This window comes from Oncorhynchus mykiss, chromosome 18 (assembly GCF_057628025.1).
Source record: "Oncorhynchus mykiss isolate SJ-2025 chromosome 18, ASM5762802v1, whole genome shotgun sequence".
NCBI lineage: Eukaryota > Metazoa > Chordata > Actinopteri > Salmoniformes > Salmonidae > Oncorhynchus > Oncorhynchus mykiss.
The window spans coordinates 58,960,437-58,981,999 of record NC_143039.1 but is presented as its reverse complement, the minus strand read 5'-3'; the positions used below and the strand labels follow the sequence as shown (position 1 = coordinate 58,981,999).

General features: G+C 42.5%; 2 protein-coding genes across 2 annotated transcripts; one reads left to right on the top strand and one right to left on the bottom strand.

The window, feature by feature from the left end:
- Window positions 1-11,738: 11,738 nt before the first annotated feature.
- LOC110496462 (NADH dehydrogenase [ubiquinone] iron-sulfur protein 6, mitochondrial) lies at window positions 11,739-15,513 on the bottom strand. Its single transcript, XM_021572389.3, has 4 exons — window positions 14,920-15,513; window positions 12,771-12,824; window positions 12,430-12,552; window positions 11,739-11,873 (listed from the first exon to the last, which is right to left on the bottom strand). The coding sequence occupies exons 1-4, from the start codon at window positions 15,061-15,063 to the stop codon at window positions 11,805-11,807; spliced, it is 390 nt and encodes a 129-aa protein (XP_021428064.1). The 5' UTR covers window positions 15,064-15,513; the 3' UTR covers window positions 11,739-11,804.
- Window positions 15,514-15,890: 377 nt separating this feature from the next.
- Window positions 15,891-16,340, top strand: LOC110496463 (large ribosomal subunit protein bL36m). Its single transcript, XM_021572390.3, has one exon. The coding sequence runs from the start codon at window positions 15,891-15,893 to the stop codon at window positions 16,266-16,268; it is 378 nt and encodes a 125-aa protein (XP_021428065.1). The 3' UTR covers window positions 16,269-16,340.
- Window positions 16,341-21,563: the final 5,223 nt, after the last annotated feature.

The window sequence follows — 21,563 nt, the reverse complement described above, 5'->3', positions numbered from 1 at the left end:
TGAAATTCGATCAGGTAAACATCTTGTAAATATATATAGTAAAGGCCTACATCATGGACTTATTTTGATTCTTTGAATTATCCCACCTGTCATATAATTATCACTTTATAAGATGCTTAATTAATGTCGTTGCATCAAGCCAATTTAGTAAGATATAACATTATAGACCTACAGCAATAGCTTTCCCACCCTAAAATCCTACAATATCCCAAAAACCTTAAGTTGTCAAAAACAATACATTATTCAACATAACTTCACGAATTTTAGGCATCCTAAAATGTTCCATAAACGCTTCCTAAATAAGAGTTGAAGAACAATTATAGGGTCCAGGATGGATAAACTACTTTTCCCTCTCTCTTCCTTTCTCCTGTGTTTTCGGTTTAGGAAAGATAATAAAGTATTAAACAGAACAGAGCCGAGATCTTCTGAGGCCTTGTATGGAATTAACCATTTCAGTGTAAATAATTCAAGAAGAATTCAACCGAGAATTCCATTCTTTTTCTGTTTCATAAATAAATTAGATGTAAGATGATAAATAATGACATCTGGCTCTTCCTGTAAAGTTTACTTTCTTGAGCACGATGAATGGAGCCATACTATAACAAACAATCCTCTAGTCTTATTCACAGAGAGCTAACTAAGGATGATACAAGTGGTGTGGTGATTATCCTATACAATAGACAATCTCTGAAATGTTGCTCTAGGCTATCATTCCATTTTATTCAATTGCAATTTGTGAGATGATAAACTCCCAACCCCGAACGAGAACTCTACAATGAGCCAAAGCACACAATAATACGCATATATCGAAAGGTAAAAAATTAACCCCCAAAGTTCAGTGTGCTTATACCATCTATGCCGTTTAGCTCTGAGGTGAGAGGAGATGTGAGGGCAAAGATATGAAGTGATGGGAGGAGAGAGGGAGAGTGCGCTTAATGGGACTGGAGTACCTGTTTGCACCCTCATCAGCTGCGGGGACAGGGGCCCCAAGTACTGGAGAGCACTAGCCTATCTTGCAGAGCACTGCACTGCTGAGTGGCAACTTGAAGGTTTTCTCACTATGAGTTAAGTTCAATACTGCATGTGTTCCATGTCTCTGTCTGTCCAGTGGAGATGTGAATCTGTTCTCCATCCTCTCCTCGTCCTTTCACCCTCCTTACCCTCCTCTGACATCCTCTGTCTTTCCTTCCGTTCCTTTCTCCTCTCCTCCTCCTCTCTTACAGTACCTCTACTCTTGCTAAATTCTCTCATCCTTTTGCGCCTCTCCTTCCTCTCTGTCATCCCCTCCTCTCCTCTCACCCTCTCTTCTCCCCCCTCCTCTCCCCCTTCACTTCCCCCCTCATCAACTTCAACCATAGACATAGTCTAGACACACAAACAATATATCCCACCCTGCCTCTCATCTCTCTCTCTCTCTCTCTCTCTCTCTCTCTCTCTCTCTCTCTCTCTCTCACTTCTCCCACTTCTCCCACTTCTCCCACACGACACCATGCTCTGTGGGCCAGATAATGCAATTAAGCCATAGTGTGTTTAATGCCCCAGTCTAGTAGAGCAGCAGAGACAGGTCGGACCTGATGTTAGCTTGTCTGTTTCACACCAGTAAATAAAACAGCCCACCCATTGCACACCCTGTGGGGACGGATCATGCAAACATTTACAGGCAAGCATCTGTCAAATGCCTGAGCAGTGTGTCTTTCTTTCAACATAAAGTCTGCCTTTACATTTAGATTTTTGTAAGTGGTGGAACCGTATAAATATAATTACGTGAACAGGCAAAGCCCTTCAGATGACAGCAATTTCACAGTTATATAGTGCCTTCAGAAAGTATTCAAACCTCTTGACTTTTTCCACATTTTGTTACGTTACAGCCCTATTCTAAAACAGATTAAATAATTTCCCCCTTCACCAAACAACACACAATACCGTATACGAAGCAAAAACAGTTTGTAATTTTTTTTGCTAATATTCTTTTGTTTGTTTAATATACATTTACATAAGTATTCATACCCTTTACTCAGTAATTTGTTGAAGCACCTTTGGCAGCGATTACAGCATCGATTCTACTTGGGTATGACATTACAAACTTGGCACACCTGTATTTGGGGAGTTTCTTCCATTCTTCTCTGCAGATCCTCTCAAGCTCTGTCAGGTTGGATGGGGAGTGTTGCTGCACAGCTATTTTCAGGGTTCTCCAGAGATGTCCGATCAGGTTCAAGTCCGGGCTCTGGCTGGGCCACTCAAGGACATTCGGAGATTTGTCCCAAAGCCACTCCTGCCTTGTCTTGCCTGTCTGCTTAGGGTCGTTGTCCTGTTGGAAGGTGAACCTTCACCCCCGACTGAGGACCTGAGCACTCTGGAGCAGGTTTTCATCAAGGATCTCTCTGTACTTTTCTCCACTCCTCCATCCTGATTCGTCTCCCAGTTCCTGCCCCTGAAAAACATCCCCACAGCATGATGCTGCCACCACCATGCTTCACCGTAGGGATGATGCCAGGTTTCTTCCAGACGTGATGCTTGGCATTCAGGCCAAATAGTTCCATCTTGGTTTCATCAGACCAGAAAATCTTGTTTCTCATGGTCTGAGAGTTTTTAGGTGCCTTTTGGCAAACTCCAAGCGGGCTGTCATGTACCTTTTACTGAGGAGTGGCTTCTGGCTGGCCACTCTACCATAAAGGCCTGATTGGTGGAGTGCTGCAGAGATGGTTGTTCTTCTGGAAGGTTCTTCCATCTCCACAGAGGAACTCTAGACCTTTGTCAGAGTGACCATCGGGTTCTTGGTCACCTCACCTGACCAAGGCCCTTCTCCCCGATTGCTCAGGTCTGGCTGGGCGGCCAGCTCTAGGAAGAGTCTCGGTGGTTCCAAAGTTCTTCCATTTAAGAAGGATGGAGGACACTGTGTTCTTGGGGACCTTCAATGCTGCAGATATTTGTTGGTACCCTTCCCCAGATCTGTGCCTCGACACAATGCGGTCTCGGAACAATTCCTTCGACATCATGGCTTGGTTTTTGCTCTGTTATGCACTGTCAACTGTTCGGATCTCATATAGACAGGTGTGTGCCTTTCCAAATCATGTCCAATCAATTGAATTTACCACAGGTGGACTCCATATAAATAAAGTATTTCTGTTTTTGCTTTTTTTTAAACATTAGCAAAAATGTGTGTAGATTGCTGAGGGATTTGTTTTATTTTATGCATTTTAGAAAAAGGCTGTACCGTAACAAAATGTGGAAAAAGTCAAGGGGTCTGAAGAATTCCAGAGGGCGCTGTATATGGGTGGAACTATGTACAACATTCATGTATATATTGTGATCATTATAATAGAATTTCATTCCATCTCCCACAATAAGGTGGTAGCCCTGTTTATAGTTCACGGTCAGTCTTTTCAGAATATCTAACTTGGAAGGTATGTGGAAGGGTGTTACTGCAGACTCCAGGGGAGGAAGAAGTTCATTCCTTTAAGAGCATTCTATTGACTTCTCCTATGCTGTCTACACCTTCAGTCTAACACCTAGCCCTCTCAACAGCCTCATTCACACACACACACGCACCTACGTACACACACGCACGCACGCACACGCACACATACACACACACGCACGCACGCACACACACACACACACACACACACACACACACACACACACACACACACACACACACACACACACACACACACACACACACACACACACACACACACACACACACACACACACACACACACACACACACACACACACACACACTTATAAGAATGCACACTCTCTCCCCCCCTTCCAGACACACACCAAGGCCACACCATTCTTTCCTGTGTCCTGTCACACACACACACACTCAAATCGTATGAGGCTATCAGAGTGCTGAGAGCTAACTCTCTCTCCAGACTCTGTCACGTCACCCCCCTTAGCGGAGGTGTCTGCTTCCCCCAGCTACCCTCTCTGTCCCTGGCACTAGAACATGTCACATTGTCTACATGATAAAGGTCACGTCTGTAGTCTGTTACTTCAGCTGAGTAGGAGGAAGTCCCTCCAAGACAATGATCTATGGTCAGTTATGAGTTTTATACGCTTAATGGTAAAGGTTAGGATTGAAGGATGGTGAGCTGATCCTAGAACTGTGTCTATGGGCAGATTAGACCCAGTGTGACTTTATGAAAGTGAAGGTTAGATAATTGACTAAAGTGAGAGCAGGGGTCGCTCCTTAGTAAGGCTGGAGGCTCAATAATGTGACAGATCTTAGAGGTACAATCTTTTAATGGGGCAATTAAACGGTGAGAAATTGTATTTTATGTTGAGAATGCAGTGATTATAGAGGGAAAGAGCGAGCGAGAGTGTGTGTGTGTGTGTGTGTGTGTGTGTGTGTGTGGTGTGTGTGTGTGTGTGTGTGTATGTTTGCGTGTGTGTAGAGAGGAAATTCAATGGCATTTATCCTCATTATCTTCTGCATAGAGGAATCTATTGGAGAATTTTACTAACCTGTTCTCCACACAAAAAACATACCTTCACTTTCCTTTGTCTGCATATGAAACAACAGAACTTTGAAGATATTCTCAAAAAGGTCTCATTATTAAATAAAAGCCGGATGGAAGGATTGCTGTGTAAATCATACTCCTTCTATAACAACATTTCCTGTCAATAACATTTCTATGCGTTTTCTCTTTCTATTAAAAAAAAAGTGATTTGACAGCTTGCACTCATCTTAGACAGTGAAAATAAGCTTAATTGCACATCAGACTAAAATACGTTTGACTAAAGAATTTGATAACAGTCTTTAATTCTACCTACAGATTCCTCTCAGTATTGCATCTCTATATCTATTAGCTGGTCAGAGTATTTTAGAGGGATGAATAATTGAAAAAGGTGCTGTTTTATTCAACACAATTCATATGCTCAGTTTCATCTGAAGATTTCGCTCAGAGCAATGCCCCAACCAGCCAAGCACCTGCAACCTATACACACACACCTCTTAACCAACCAGTGTGTGTCTCACTAAAACCTCCACGCCTTTCAACCTCTCAACTCCCTAACCCTGACCGAACATCCTTTCTAACAATGGCCTCCTCTTCTCTCTTTCAATCACCCATCCCTGGTCTGACTATGAATGAGTCTTACCCTCTTACCATAGCATCAAACCCTCTCTTCCTGTGTCACCAAGACCAATTATATCAGCTTGGATGCTCTCCTCCCAACCTGAGTGCCATGGTGTGGAAAACGCAGTTCCAATGGCTGCCTGCATCGCCAGACCGGGACAGGATAGCTCTAGCACTGTCTGTCTGTATCTGTAGCCCAGCCCTACTACACTCTGCCTGGGCCAATTTGGCATGCACCAGTCTATGGAGAATAAGGCTGCTGAAATATATATATGATCTTCTTCAAACATGTATTGTTCCACACGGCTGTTCTCTATCAGACTGGAGCTCCCCTGACATCTTCAAGAGGTGGTAGAGGGCAGCTGACTTACAGGCTCGGAAATGTGGGAGTGAGCATGGGCGGATTGGCTGTCTGTCAATTCTGGCAAATGCCAGAAAGGCCACACCATCATTTATTACTCTGGGCTGGTCGAAACTGGCAAAAAAAAGAAATGTCCTCTCACTGTCAACGCCGTTTTATTTTCAGCAAACTTAACATGTGTAAATATTTGTATGAACATAACAAGGTTCAACAACTGAGACATAAACTGAACAAGTTCAACAGACATGTGACTAACAAAAATTGAATAATTTGTCCCTCAACAAAGGGTGTGGTCACCAGCTGCATTAAGTACTGCAGTGCATCTCCTCCTCATGGACTGCACCAGATTTGCCAGTTCTTGCTGTGAGATGTTACCCCACTCTTCCACCAAGGCATCTGCAAGCTCCCGGACATTTCTGGGGGGAATGTCCTTAGCCCTCAGCCTCCGATCCAACAGGTCCCAAGCATGCTGAATGGGATTCAGATCCGGGCTCTTCGCTGGCTATGGCAGAACACTGACATTCCTGTCTGGCACTATTTTCAATTCCAGATTAAAAGCGTGCCCAAAGTAAACTGCCTGCTACTCAGGCCCAGAAGCTAGGATATGCATATGGATAGAATATGGATAGAAAACACTTGGATAGAAAACACTCTAAAGTTTCCAAAACAGTTCAAATAATGTATGTGAGTATAACTGAACTGATTTGTCAGGCGAAAACCTGAGAAAAATTAATCCAGGAAGTGGGATTTTTTTAACGTTTGTAGTTTTCTATTGAATGCCATTACAGTATCCATTGACTTAGGACTCAAATGGCAATTCCTATGGCTTCCACTAGATGTCAACAGTCTTTAGAAATGGTTTCAGGCTTGTATTCTGAAAAATTAGGGAGTAAGACCTCTCTGAATGAGTAAGACCTCTCTGAACGACTGGACACTGCAGTGGCCCAGAGCTTTTTAATGCGCACGACCGAGAGCGCGGTTTCTTGTTTACCTTTTATATTGATGACGTTATTGTCCGGTTGAAATAGTATTGATTATTATGACTAAAAACAACCTGAGGATTGATTATAAACATCGTTTGACATGTTTCTACGAACTTTACGGATACTATTAGGATTTTTCGTCCAGCCTCTCTCAGCCTATTTCGGACAGTCTGAGCACTGATGGAGGGATTGTGCATTCCTGGTGTAACTCAGGCAGTTGTTGTTGCCATCTTGTACCTGTCCCGCATGTGTTTTTCGGATGTACCGATCCTGTGCAGGTGTTGTTACACGTGGTCTGCCACTACGAGGACAATCAGCTGTCCATCCTGTCTCCCTGTAGCACTGTCTTTGGTGTCTCACAGTACAGACATTGCAATTTATTGCCCTGGCCACATCTGCAGTCCTCATGCCTCCTTGCAGCATGCCTAAGGCACGTTAATGCGGATAAGTAGGGACCCTGTGCATCTTTATTATTGTGTTTTTCAGTCAGTAGAAAGGCCTCTTCAGTGTCCTAAGTTTTCATAACTGTGACCTTAATTACCTACCGTCTGAAAGCTGTTAGTGTCTTAACAACCGTTCCACAGGTGCATGTTCATTAATTGTTTATGGTTCATTGAACAAGCATGGGAAACAGTGTTTAAACCCTTTACAATGAAGATCTGCGAAGTTATTTGGATTTTTACGAATTAAATAAATCAAATCATCAAATCAAATTTTATTTGTCACATACACATGGTTAGCAGATGTTAATGTGAGTGTAGCGAAATGCTTGTGCTTCTAGTTCCGACAATGCAGTAATAACCAACAAGTAATCTAGCTAACAATTCCAAAACTACTACCTTATAGACACAAGTGTAAGGGGATAAAGAATATGTACATACAGATATATGAATGAGTGATGGTACAGAGCGGCATAGGCAAGATACAGTAGATGGTATTGAGTGCAGTATATACATATGAGATGAGTATGTAAACAAAGTGGCATAGTTATCAATTATCTTTGAAAGACAGGGTCCTGAAAAGGGACGTTTCTTTTTTTGCTGAGTTTATAATCTACAAAAAATACTGGACACGGCCTGGCGGCCCATGAGCCTTTTTTTTTAAATTACTTTTGTGCTATTTCTCTGTTGCCATAATCATCTATATTGAGCATTTGGCTGACCAGTGGGCAACGGCCGGCTCCCCTACCAAGATAGGCTGGCTGAGCTGAGGTGGCGCAAATTCGCATTCAAAGTCAAATGCGGATCATCAAGGCGAGTAAGACTCGCTCTGACTCTGTCAGTCACTCAGTCAAAACAGAAAACGGATGTAGTGATATCGTAAATACCTCATATGCAACTACTAATAAGACTAAGCCATTAGCCTATTAACAATTGTATCTGAATCCATAAAGATGATTAGCAATATGCAAGAGACTATGGTTGAGTTACACTAATAGGTAATGAAGATTCTAAATACAAGTGTATTTAATTACATTGTAAAACGAATGGATTCACATACAAGGCCTCAATCTTAAGTTACAAGGCATTAACAAGCGTTACAAGGCATTTTTCAGAGCATGGTCAAAGAGAGAGAGAGAGAGAGAGAGAGAGAGAGAGAGAGAGAAACCATAGCCTGAAAGGCCATGCCCCCAAAAGTCCATGGGGTGGAAAGAGAAAGAAAGAGTATCTCATCACAGCAGGTCAGGAACAAACAAGAGAAAGAAAAATTAACCTTTTATAAGCATCTGAGTTGTTTGGATTGAAAACCTGAGGTGTTGACCAATAGTATTACTGCAAAGTTAACCTCCAATCATATATCAGATCTACAGGATGTAACCTTTGCTCCTCAGAGGTGTGACAATGGGGGTTGGCAAGACCAACACAGAGAATGTTGAATTCCTAAGACAACACATAGAACATGTATGCATACAGCTGATAAGAAAAGTCACTTGCGGGGCTAGGATGCCCTAAACGGTAGGGTAACGCCAAAAAAGTTAGAGACCAAAAAAGGGCTTGAGGCCGACACTGCTAAATGTGTGAAATTAACCAACTTATTTTGCTAAAAGTTCTGGTTCTGCTAGTCCGAGTGGTGTGTCTGTGAGAAATGACAGATCAGATGCTGTGGTGTAGTGAGGTAGGAAGAAAACAGAGAAAGACACACACGCACACTGACACAGATCATGTAGTGTACTACTGCCAGTTAGGACTAATATTCTGGCTGTGAATTGTATGAAATATATTTCATACCTACAATAGTAGGCTAATTAGGTAAGGGGGATTCGGGAGAACATTTAGACGCTAGGGTACTTGCATTATAGCCTAACAAGCCATTAGATTGGCTTTTATAACACATAGGTAAGGCAATAGCCATCTACTAGACATTTATTCAGTGCTTTTTACCAACCACAAGTCACCAGGTATATCAATAAAGGTCAATTCGGGAACTGTCTGTGTATTTTGTTTAATCAATATTTATCCACTTCTGAATCTCAGTCACTTCAGCCCAGCAAGTGAGTTTATGAGCTGTAGTAACAAGTGAGTTTATGAGCTGTAGTAACAAGTGACTCTGGTGTTAAGACTACACTACATAGCCACAGCACTGAAGGCCTATCTCCCACTTATTTCATTTGCTGAAAGGCCCGTCACTTCTTGGCAGAAAGATACGCATACAGGCACTGTCAAACGAAGCACAATGCTGGAAATCCGCATCCACATAAACTAGTCCCGGCATCGTTCTTTGACAAACACAGAAGGTTGCATATTGAATTCAATGAAAGGAAACAGAGGGAGAGAGAGAGACTGACGATTCCTTCATGTAGCCATTGGCTACAGCCAAACCATCAAGGAACAGGCAGTCTCTCTCTGTTTTCTGAAATTGAATTATATGTAGCCTAGTGCATTGGTTTTTGCTCTGATACGCACTGTCAACTGTCGGACCTTATATTGACAGGTGTGTGCCTTTCCAAATCATGTCCAATTAATGCAATTTACCACAGGTGGACTAAAGTTGTAGAAACATCTCAAGGACGATCAATGGAAACAGGATGCACCTGAGCTCAATTTCGAATCTCACAGCAAAGGGTCTGAATACTTATGTAAATAAGTTACTTTTGTTTTTGCAAACATTTATTAAAACCTGTTTTTGCCTTTGTCATTATGGGGTAGCCTAGTGGTTAGAGTGTTGGACTAGCAACCGGAGGGTTGCAAGTTCAAATCCCCGAGCTGACAAGGTACAAATCTGTCATTCTGCCCCTGAACAGGCATATATATATATTTATATATATATAGCCCTAGATACATCAGCTGATATCTCAAAGTGCTGTACAGAAACCCAGCCTAAAACCCCAAACAACAAGCAATGTAGGTGTAGAAGCACGGTGGCTAGGAAAAACTCCCTAGACAGGCCAAAACCTAGGAAGAAACCTAGAGAGGAACCAGGCTATGAGGGGTGGCCAGTCCTCTTCTGGCTGTGCTGGGTGGAGATTATAACAGAACATGGCCAAGATGTTCAAATGTTCATAAATGACCAGCATGGTCAAATAATAATAATCACAGTAGTTGTCGAGGGTGCAGCAAGTCAGCACCTCAGGAGTAAATGTATTGACTCAGGGTTGTGCATACTCACGTAAATTAGATATTTCTGTATTTTCAATAAATTGCTAACAATTCAAAAAACATGGTTTCACTTTGTCATTTTGTGTAGATGAGTGAGAGAGAACAATTATATTTAATCAATGTTGAATTCAGGCTGTAACAATAAGTCTAGGAGTGATGTGGGCTGCTGTGGCTGAATTGCCAGGGCTGAATTTTAGCCCCAGTCCGCCCCTGGGAGTAAGGGGGAGTGGAGGGCTGGATGAATGCAGGAGGAGTCCTTTAAGGATATCCCTGGTCCCTGTGAAGAGGGCCTTCATATGGGGTCTACCCCCATTTTAACTATTGCTTAGGCATTCAAAGTTTACAATTGCAATATTTTTTAGATTAATTAACCGCATTGATAGTTTACTCAAATTAAAACATATTTTAGATTTTATTTACACCATCCAATGTGACTATCGAGTATCATGCCTTGTTGTGCATGTATGAACAATGCTGGAATAAAAGTGATTATGTGCTGATATGGTTTTCATTTGATTTATTTGGATCCCCATTAGCCAATGGAGACAGCTCGCCTTCCTGGGGTCTGACACATAATGAAAAATACATTACAGACAAAATTCTTTACAATTGACATATATTTAAAAGTAGTGTGTATCTATCAATTACACATGTCAGTACAGACACACAAGTAGGCCACATGGGGGAGAGGCATTGCTTTGTTTGTTTTTTGAAACCAAGTTTGCTATTCACTTGCGGTGTATAAGATGGGAGTTCCATGCACTCATGGTCCTGTATAACACTGTTACTTGAATTTGTTCTGGACCTGGGGACTATGAAAAGACCCCTGGTGGTATGTCTGGTGGGGTAAGTTTGTGTGTAAGTTGACTACGCAAACTATTTGGAAATTCCAACAAATTAGAAAAACAAGCAGTCAGTATTTCCTCAACTCAGCCAAGAGAGACTGGCATTCATAGTACTAATATTAGCCCTCAGATTACAATGAAGAGCAATATGTGCTGCTATGTTCTGGTCCAGCTGCAGTTTGTTTTGCTACGTTGGTGGATATGTCTAATGAAAAATTAAGATACCAGCACTGGAAGTGCAACTTGAACAGAATAACTCTTTAATAAGCCCTGGTGTTGTTGCCACACACACAGAATAACTCTTTAATAAGCCCTGGTGTTGTTGCCACACACACAGAATAACTCTTTAATAAGCCCTTGTGTTGCCACACACACAGAATAACTCTTTAATAAGCCCTGGTGTTGCCACACACACAGAATAACTCTTTAATAAGCCCTGGTGTTGCCACACACACAGAATAACTCTTTAATAAGCCCTTGTGTTGTTGCCACACACATAGAATAACTCTTTAGTCCCTTGTCAAAACTAACCACATCACAGCTTCTACAGTAACCACAACACCCTGTCTGTCTTTCACCTTGTTGTTTCACTGAATTATTTATTGCATGAACACTTTTGACAAGTCAGCCAATGCTGCCCTCTGGCAGTGGGATGGGGAACTGTAAACGTGTAAAAATCCCAGATGTTTTTCTGCAGGGTCCAGAAATACAACTCATTGCAATTACCATTGTGACATTTACTAGTCTCTCCTGGGAACCTTGATTTGGGTCTGTGTGCTAAGACTAGGCATTTACCAACTGTCAAAGCTTCCATATGCATACCCCCCCCCCCCCCACTCATAGGAACTCATACAGAGACAGGAGAATAGCAGATATCATTTATTAACCAGAATAACACTAAACAGAGCAAGATTGACTGAGAACAAGTCTCAATGATGATGGGTCTGTTTGAACTGCAGTCCACAGTAGCCACATGTGCCCACTTTAGTTTCTTTATCCTGGAGAAACACAGACAGAAAACAGCAGACATTAGCACAGTGGATGTCACATCAAATAGACCAATTCACTGTGTAGCGTGAAGCTGAAAAACAGGAACTCTACCTGATGTAAAGGCCTATTCACTTGATTCGCGCAAGCCACCAAGCGTGCCATGAGGTCAGGCGCAGCTTGAGGTTAAAGTTCAATTTACTTGAACCCAGAAGTGGCACCGACTCCAAAGCACACCCCCATTGAAAAACAATGGCTTGCTTGGTGCAATGCCGTTCTTGCATGTGTCATGTGAACTCGATTTAAGATGGGTTTTTTTTTAAACAATATCGCTACGCCCTCTCTTGTGCTTGTAATGTGGTCAGAGCTTATGAGCATTACCAGGTTGATGTAGACTCTTGGGTGGCCCAGGGCTCCTCCACCCTCATCACGACACTACTCTAGCTAGTGTGCACCTCGGGGACATGTAGAATAGCTAGTGTACTCTTCAGAGAAATGTATAACCACTAGCCAGAGTACACTTCACGGTCATGTAGACTAACTAGTGTATACTAAAGAAATTATTACCAGGTTGATATAGACTTTGGGGTGGCCTAGTGCTCCTCCACCCCCGTCACATGACACCACTCTGGCCTCAACGCCACTGACCGGCTCCTCAGCCACCAGCTTGATGGCAAAGTTCTTGTTCACCTGGAAACACACAGCATTGTAGTCCACTCTGTATTGTAGTAAACATTCACTCTCAGTCGACTGCTCAAGATACGCATTGTAAATCTATCAATGCCCGGCTTTAGGCCGTATTTCAACAGGTTGTTATATGAATCAACAGCCCCCTTAACCATTTGATTATTCTACACTGAAGTCCCATGGTTGCCAGTGATGCCCTTCCAGACTGGATGTAGTTTTACCTCTTTCTGTCGTCCCACGAACCTGGCCCGCCTGGGATCCTTTTCATCATACACCTGAAACACCAGACAGACACTGATTAGGAACATCGCTAGTACAACCAGATATAGCAGGGATTATGATCTACAGTGCCTTGCATAAGTATTCATACCCCTTGGATTTCTTCACATTTTATTGTGTTACAATTAGTTAGCGGGATTCAAATGGATTTAATTGTCATTTTTTCCCCAACAATATACACAAAATACTCTGTCAAATTGGAAGAAAAATGGCAACATTTTAAAAATATTTATATAAATGATATAACTAAAATATAGTATTTGCAAATGTATCCAGCTTCCAGAGTCAATACATGTTATAAACACATTTGGCAGTGATTACAGCTGTGTCTCTAAGAGCTTTACATACCTAGATTGTGCAATAGTAGCCCATCAATTTTTTCAAATGTCTTGAACGCTCTGTTAAGACATGGGGATCATGGCTAGACAACAATTTCTTTGACATAGATTTTCAGGCAGATTTAAGTCAAAACTGTAACTTGGCCACTCAGGAACATGTACTGTCTTCTTGGTAAGCAACTCCAGTGTAGATTTGGCCTTGTGTTGTAGGTTATTGTCCTGCTGAAAGCAGACTGAACTAGGTTTTCCTCTAGGATTTTGCCTGTGTTTAGCTCCATCCCATGTATTTCTATCCTAAAAAAACACCCCAATATTTGCCAATGTCAAGCATAAAGGCTTTGCATTTAGGATAAAAGTGTATTCCTTGGCAGTTTTGTCACAGCATTACTTGATTGCCTTGTTGCATACAAGATTAATGTTTTGGAATATTTTCATTCTACTTTTCCCTCTGGTCTTTTAAGTCATTATTGTAGAGTCACTAGAATGTTGTTGATCCATCCTCAATTTTCTTCACAGCCACTGAACTCTGTAGCGGTTTTAAAATCACCAATGGCCTCATGGTAACATCTCTGAGCAGTTTCATTCCTGTCCTGAAGCTCAGTTCAGAAGGACGACTATCTTTGATGTGTCTGGGTGGTTTAATACATCATCCACAGGATAATTATTAACTTGACCATGCTTAAATAGATATTTAATGTCTGATTTGTTATTGTTACGAATCTACCAATCACTGCCCTTCTTTACAACGCTTTCAAAAAGCTCCCTGGTCTTTGTAGTTTAATCTGTGAATGAAATTCAATACTTGACTGAGGGACCTGACAGATGTATGTATGGGGGACAGAGGAAGAGTTAGAAAAAAGATGAGAAAAATCATGTCAACCCCTATTATTATTATTATTATTATTATTATTTTATTCACACAGTGAGTCCATTATGTGATTTGTTAAGCCACATTGTACTCCTGAACTAATGTAGGCTTGCCTAAGCAAATTGGATGAATACAACTATATTTTAGTGATCTAATTTGTATTATAAACTGGGTGGTTCGAGCCCTGAATGCTGATTGGTTGACAGCCGTGCTATATCAGACCACATGTATAACAAAAACAATTATTTGTACTGCTCTAATTACGTTGATAACCAGTTTATAATAGCAATAAGGCACCTCAGGGGGTTGTGGTATATGGCCAATATACCACACGCCTTATTGCTTCATTAATTAATTAATTTTGTTCGATTTTTTTTTCCACTTTGACATGACAGTATTTTGAGTAGCTTGTTCACAAAAAAAATAAAACATTTTAATCTCACTTTGTCCCATTTAAATGTGAAGAAATCCAAGGGGTATGAATACTTTGAAACGGCACTGTAGATACGAGATAACTGATCACATGTACATACATTACATGATCCCAGTTTAGTTTCATCACAACCATCAATAACATAGCATACAGGTAGCTATGTACAATGACAATCCAGCTAGTTAGCTAAAGTGTCATCTGCCTTTGCTCTGACTAGCTTTGTCTTGGCCGAAGTGGCAATGCCTACCGACTGTGAAAACCCCACTACTATAGTGGGTGAGCAGCTAACTCAAAGTCGGACCAAGGGAGCAAATCCTAATTGATAACACCAACATCTAACACTATGCCAAATGTTTGGTCGCGGTGCAAGTGTGTGCCGTCAGTTAGTAGCAAAATGACATATTTTCGGGGAAGCAAACACACACAAGCCTAACGTTAGAGCCTTAACTTACCTGTCCAGTGTGGGTAACTTGCTCTCCAGTGGTCGACACTTCTAGACTGTAGCGCTGTACAGAAAGCGCCGATGTTTTCAAAGGTGATACAAACACTTTAGCATTTCTACTGAAGGACAGAATCCGACGCAGCGCGACCGCCATGTTTACAATGGACTCTGTACCCAGGAGGCTTTGCAAAGAATAGGGAGATTCTCCGCCCTCCAAATACGTCCGCCTGGTCCAAGTGCCGGGAATCCCATTATATTATTCACGAATCGTTTGCAACCAACAGTAACATCATTATCATATTAAGGATTGGATTATTGTAAAGATGTGGTAGTTGATCAATTCAGCAACGCGTTACTGTTGAAATTAAAGCGAGAAAGTATGTGAAGAACCAACACAGAAACTGCTAACGTTCGTGTGACCGTTCTCAAAGTCACTTACGTCACAGCCAGGAAGAAGCGATAGCTCTGCTAGAGAAGTCCTTCGGAAGTGTTGTTTTGATTATACGGTGCATTTCAGGGGTTTATTCCCCTATCTAATCCGTTCTTGTAGATGAAAGGTTGGTGCATATTCAGTTACATTCAGAAAGTTATTCTGATCAAGTAATGGTACTTTGCATTTGCCTAATCGGGCAGTTGGAAGGACGATCGTGGCTGGCCTTGAGAATCGAGCATGAATCATGCGCTGTAAAGCTAGCTGGAATCTGCTGCTAGAGCATACAAAAATGTATATTCTCCAGGATAAGTAAAGCGCAATAAACACTGCACATTATATTTTTATCTGCATTACGTTTGCCTCCTCTCCAGCACCACTCGTAGCTGAAAGGGCTGGATAGCTTTTCATCTATTGCGTTCACCTGTCATGTTCAGTGATAATGGAGGAATGGGAAGGAGGTATCACAACTCCAAGCGGGTGAAAACAACTCCAAGCAAGTGAACCAAAATATATGTTCTCTCTCTCTCCAGACAGGTGTTGGTGACACCATGGCACCACTCCTGTTATACCGCATCGTCAGCTCCCTAACCTGCCATCTAACCCAGATCACCCTCAGCCGGATCTACCCTAGCACTGCCACCACCATCTCCCGCTGCCTCTCCTCCCTTACATCCTACCCAGCCAGAGTACTCCTGACCCCGGGTAGACCCATCCAGCCCCTGGCCTCTTCTCCTCGATCTTCTCCCCAGGATGGTGGCTCCCTCCTAGGCCAGTGTCAGCACCTGGCCTGCCTCCAGCCCACTTCAGGGATGAAAACCAAGAGCGCTCTGAAACGGCGCTGTAAAGATTGCTTCTTTGTGGTACGGCGGGGTCGTCTATTTGTGTTCTGTAAGGCTCACCCCAGACACAAGCAGCGACAGGGGTGATGAGGAGCAGGGGGTGTATGGTCCTCGAAATTGTTTGTTACTTGAATTGCCACATTAAAGTTTTTGACTGATTGACCTTTTCCAATCCTGCTGTCTGTCACCTATCACCACCACCTCCCTGTCTTCTCTCTTTCTCAACAAGTCCCTTCTACTTTTTTCAACTACACAGTGGAGAAGAAACTATTCTGATACAGTAGCTGGCTAAGTTAAATATGGCAGCCTAAATGCACTGTTGCCTCAATGGAGAAAAGGTTGCTACTATGACAGCTAATGCACCTATTCATAATTTAGTGGTTTTAAATAACTTTGATGCTGATCCAATGAAGACACATTTGGTCTCCTAAACCTCACGGGTGTGATATGACAGGAATATTTGGTCATGTTCCAATCATCCATAGCTTCCTATCTTTGTCTGCCATTCTTCATTTAATCAGGTAAACTGACTGAGAACACATTCTCAATTACACCAACAACCTGGGGAATAGTTACAGGAGATGAATGAGACAATTGTAAACTGGGGATGATTAGGTGACTTATGGTATGAGGGACAGCTTGGGAATTTAGCCAGGACACAAGGGTTAACACCCCTGCTCTTACAATAAGTGCCATGGGATCTTTAGTGACCACAGAGAGTCAGGACACCCATCTAACTTCCGAATGAGGTATTGGGATATTTTTTTAGACCTGAGGAAAGAGTTCCTCCTACTAGCTCTCCAACACCACTTCCAGCAGCATCGAGACCAGGTCTCCCAACCAGGACCAACCCTGCTTAGCTTCAGAAGCAAGCCAGCAGTGGGATGCAGGGTGGTATGCTGCTGGGATACCATTCATGGTTACTTATCAGAAAGAAGGTGATAAGTGAAAGCTATGTTGAGACTAGTATAGTCTTTTTCCACCTTATGAACTGTAGAAGTCATGTCCAATGCCACATGGTGGTGCCAAAACCTCATAATTATACTGTAGCTTACGGAACCCTACAAAGCACAAACACTAACGCCATAAATATCCTCATACAATATGCAGCAAGGACACACAGTGCACAATATCCTCTGCACTCTTCAAGGGTATGCCCTTTCAATAAGGATCAAAAGGTTCTATAGATCTTAATAATTGGGAAAACATTTATTGCTATCAAGTTTTTGGTTGCCATGGAGGTCATTTGGAATATCAAATAGGCATATTGCTTTCCTCCACTCCAATCATTTCTATTTCTGGATTCAATTTAATTATATAACTACTCACTGCAAATGAGTTGCAAAATGAATAGGAAATATAGTCAAGATGCTGACAAGGTTATAAATAATGATTTTAATTCAAATAATAATTGTGTCCTTCAAACTTTGCCTTTGTCAAAGAATCCTCCATTTGCAGCAATTACAGCATTGCCAATTTGTTGAGGTAATCTGAAGAGATTTCACCCAATGCTTCATGAAGCACGTCCCACAAATTGGATTGGCTTGATGGGCACTTCTTACGTACCATACGGTCAAGCTGCTCCCACAACAGCTCAATAGGGTTGAGATCCGGTGACTGTGCTAGCCACTCCATTATAGACAGAATACCAGCTGACTGCTGCTTCCCTAAATAGTTCTTGAATAGTTTGGAGCTGTGCTTTGGCTCATTGTCCTGTTGTAGGAGGAAATTGGCTCCAATTAGGCGCCGTCCACAAGGTATGGCATGGCATTGCAGAATGGAGTGATAGCCTTCCTTCTTCAAGATCCCTTTAACCCTGTACAAATCTCCCACTTTACCACCACCAAAGCACTCCCAAACCATCACATTGCCTCCACCATGCTTGACAGATGGCGTCAAGCACTCCTCCAGCATCTTTTAATTTTTTCTGCATCTCACAAATGTTCTTCTTTGTGATCCGAACACCTCAAACTTAGATTTGTCTGTCCATAACACTTTTTTTAAAATCTTCCTCTGTCCAGTGTTTGTGGTCTTTTGCCCATCTTAATATTTTATTTTTATTGGCCAGTCTGAGATATGGCTCTTTCTTTGCAACTCTGCCTAGAAGGCCAGCATCCCGGAGTCGCCTCTTCACTGTTGACGTTGAGACTGGTGTTTTGTGGGTTTTATTTAATGAAGCTGCCAGTTGAGGACTTGTGAGGCGTATGTTTCTCAAACTAGACACTCTTAATGTACTTGTCCTCTTGCTCAGTTGTGCACTGGGGCCTCCTACTCCTCTTTCAATTCTGGTTAGAGACAGTTTGCCCTGTTCTGTGAAGGGAGTAATACACAGCCCTGTATGCGATCTTCAGATTCTTGGTAATTTCTTGCGTGGAATAGCCTTCAATTTTCAGAACAAGAATAGACTGACGAGTTTCAGAAGAAAGTTATTTGTTTCTGGCCATTTTGAGCATGTCATCGAACCCACAAATGCAGATGCTCCAGATACTCAAGTAGTCTAAAGAAGGATAGTTTTATTGCTTCTAAATCAGAACAACAGTTTTCAGCTGTGCTAACATAATCGCAAAGGGTTTTCTAATGATCAATTAGCCTTTTATAATTATAAACTTGGATTAGCTGATACAATGTGCCATTGGAACACAGGAGCGATGGTTGCTGATAATGGGCCTCTGTACGTCTATGTAGATATTCCATTAAAAATCTGCCGTTTCCAGCTACAATAGTCAATTACAACATTAACAATGTCTCCATTGTATTTCTGATCAATTTAATGTTATTTTATTGGATAAAACGTTTGCTTTTCTGTCAAAAACAAGGACATTTCTAAGTGACCCCAAACCTTTGAACGGTAGTGTATATGTATATATACTATATATACAAAAGTATGTGGACACTCCATCAAATTAGGGGATTTGACTATTTCGGCCACACCCGTTGCTGACAAGTGTAATATTGAGCACACAACCATGCAATCTCCATAGACAAACATTAACAGTAGAGTGGCCTTACTGAAGAGTTCAGTGACTGTCAACATGGAACTGCCATAGGATGCCACATTTCCAACAAGTAATTTCATCAAATTTCTATCCTGCTAGAGCTGCCCCGGTCAACTGTAAGTGCTGTTATTGTGAAGTGGAAATGTCTAAGAGCATCAATGACTCAGCCTTGAAGTCATAGGCCACACAAGCTCACAGAACCGGATCGGCAGAGTGCAGAAACGCATACAATTGTCTCTCCTCGGTTGCAACACTCCCTACCGAGTTACAAACTGCCTCTGGAAGCAATGTCAGCACAATTTTCATGGCCAAGCAGCCGCACAGAAGCCTAAGATCACCATGCACAATGACAAGCGTCAGCTGGAGTGGTGTGAAGCTCACCGCCATTGGACTCTGGAGCAGTGGAAACACATTCTCTGGAGTGATGAATCACGCTTCACCTCCTGTCAGTTTGATGGACAAATCTGGGTTTGGCAGATGCCAGGAGAATGCTACCTGCCCGAATGCATAGTGCCAACTGTAAAGTTTGGTGGAGCAGGAATAATGGTCTGGGGCTGTTTTTCATGGTTCAGTCTAGGCCCCTTAGTTCCAGTGAAGGAAAATATTAATGTGACAGCATACAATGGCTTCCAACTTTGTGGTTACAGTTTGGGGAAGGCCCTTTCCGGTTTTAGCATAACAGTCAATCAATCAAATGTATTTATAAAGCCCTATTTATATCAGCCGATGTAACAAAGTGCTATACAGAAACCCAGCCTAAAACCCCAAATTGCAAGCAATTCAGATTTAGAAGCATGGTGGCTAGGAAAAACTCCCTAGAAAGGCCAGAACCTAGGAAGAAACCTAGAGAGGAACCAGGATATGAGGGGTGGCCAGTCCTCTTCTGGCTGTGCCGGGTGGAGATTATAACAGAACATGGCCAAGATGTTCAAATGTTCATAAATGACCAGCATGGTCAAATAATAGGTCTGAGACAGGAAGCACGTCCGGTGAACAGGTCAGGATTCCATAGCCGCAGGCAGAACAGTTGAAACTGGAGCAGCAGCACGGCCAGGTGGACTGGGGTCAGTAAGGAGTCATCATGCCAGGTAGTCCTGAGGCATGGTCCTAGGGCTCAAGTCCTCCGAGAGAGAGAAAGAAAGAGAGAATTAGAGAGAGCATACTTAAATTCATACAGGACACCGGATAAGACAGGAGAAGTACTCCAGATATAACAAACTGACCCTAGCCCCCCGACACATAAACTACTGCAGCATAAATACTGGAGGCTAAGACAGGAGGGGTCAGGAGACACTCTGGCCCCATCCGATGATACCTCCGGAAAGGGCCAAACAGGAAGGATATAACCCCACCCACTTTGCCAAAGCACAGCCCCCACACCACTAGAGGGATATCTTCAACCACCAACTTACCATCCTGAGACAAGGCCGAGTGTAGCCCACAAAGATCTCCGCCACGGCACAACCCAAGGGGGGGCGCCAACCCAGACAGGAAGATCACATCAGTGACTCAACCCACTAAAGTGACGCACCCCTCCTAGGGACGGCATAAAAGAGCACCAGTAAGCCAGTGACTCAGCCCCTGTAATAGGGTTAGAGGCAGAGAATCCCAGTGGAAAGAGGGGAACCGGCCAGACAGAGACAGCAAGGACGGTCGTTGCACTAGAGCCTTTCCGTTCACCTTCACACTCCTGGGCCAGACTACACTCAATCCTGGGCCAGACTACACTCAAAAATATGACCTACTGAAGAGATGAGTCCTCAGTGAAGACTTAAAGGTTGAGACAGAGTTTGCGTCTCTCACATGGGTAGGCAGACCATTCCATAAAAATGGAGCTCTATAGGAGAAAGCCTTGCCTCTAGCTGTTTCCTCAGAAATTCTATGGACAATTAGGAGGCCTGCGTCTTGTGACCGTAGCGTATGTGTAGGTATGTACGGCAGGACCAAATCAGAAAGATAGGTAGGAGCAAGCCCATGTAATGCTTTGTAGGTTAGCAGTAAAACCTTGAAATCAACCCTTGCCTTAGCAGGAAGCCAGTGTAGGGAGGCAGGCACTGGAGTAATATGATAACAATTTTTGGTTCTAGTCAGGATTCTAGCAGCCGTATTTAACACTAACTGAAGTTTATTTAGTGCTTTATCCGGGTAGCCGGAAAGTAGAGCATTACAGTAGTCTAACCTAGAAGTAACAAAAGCATGGATGAATTTTTCTGCATCATTTTTGGACAGAAAATTTCTGATTTTTGCAATGTTACGTAAATGGAAAAAAGCTGTCATTGAAACAGTCTTGATATGTTCGTCAAAAGAGAGATCAGGGTCCAGAGTAACGCCAAGGTCCTTCACAGTTTTATTTGAGACGACTGTACAACCATTAATATTAATTGTC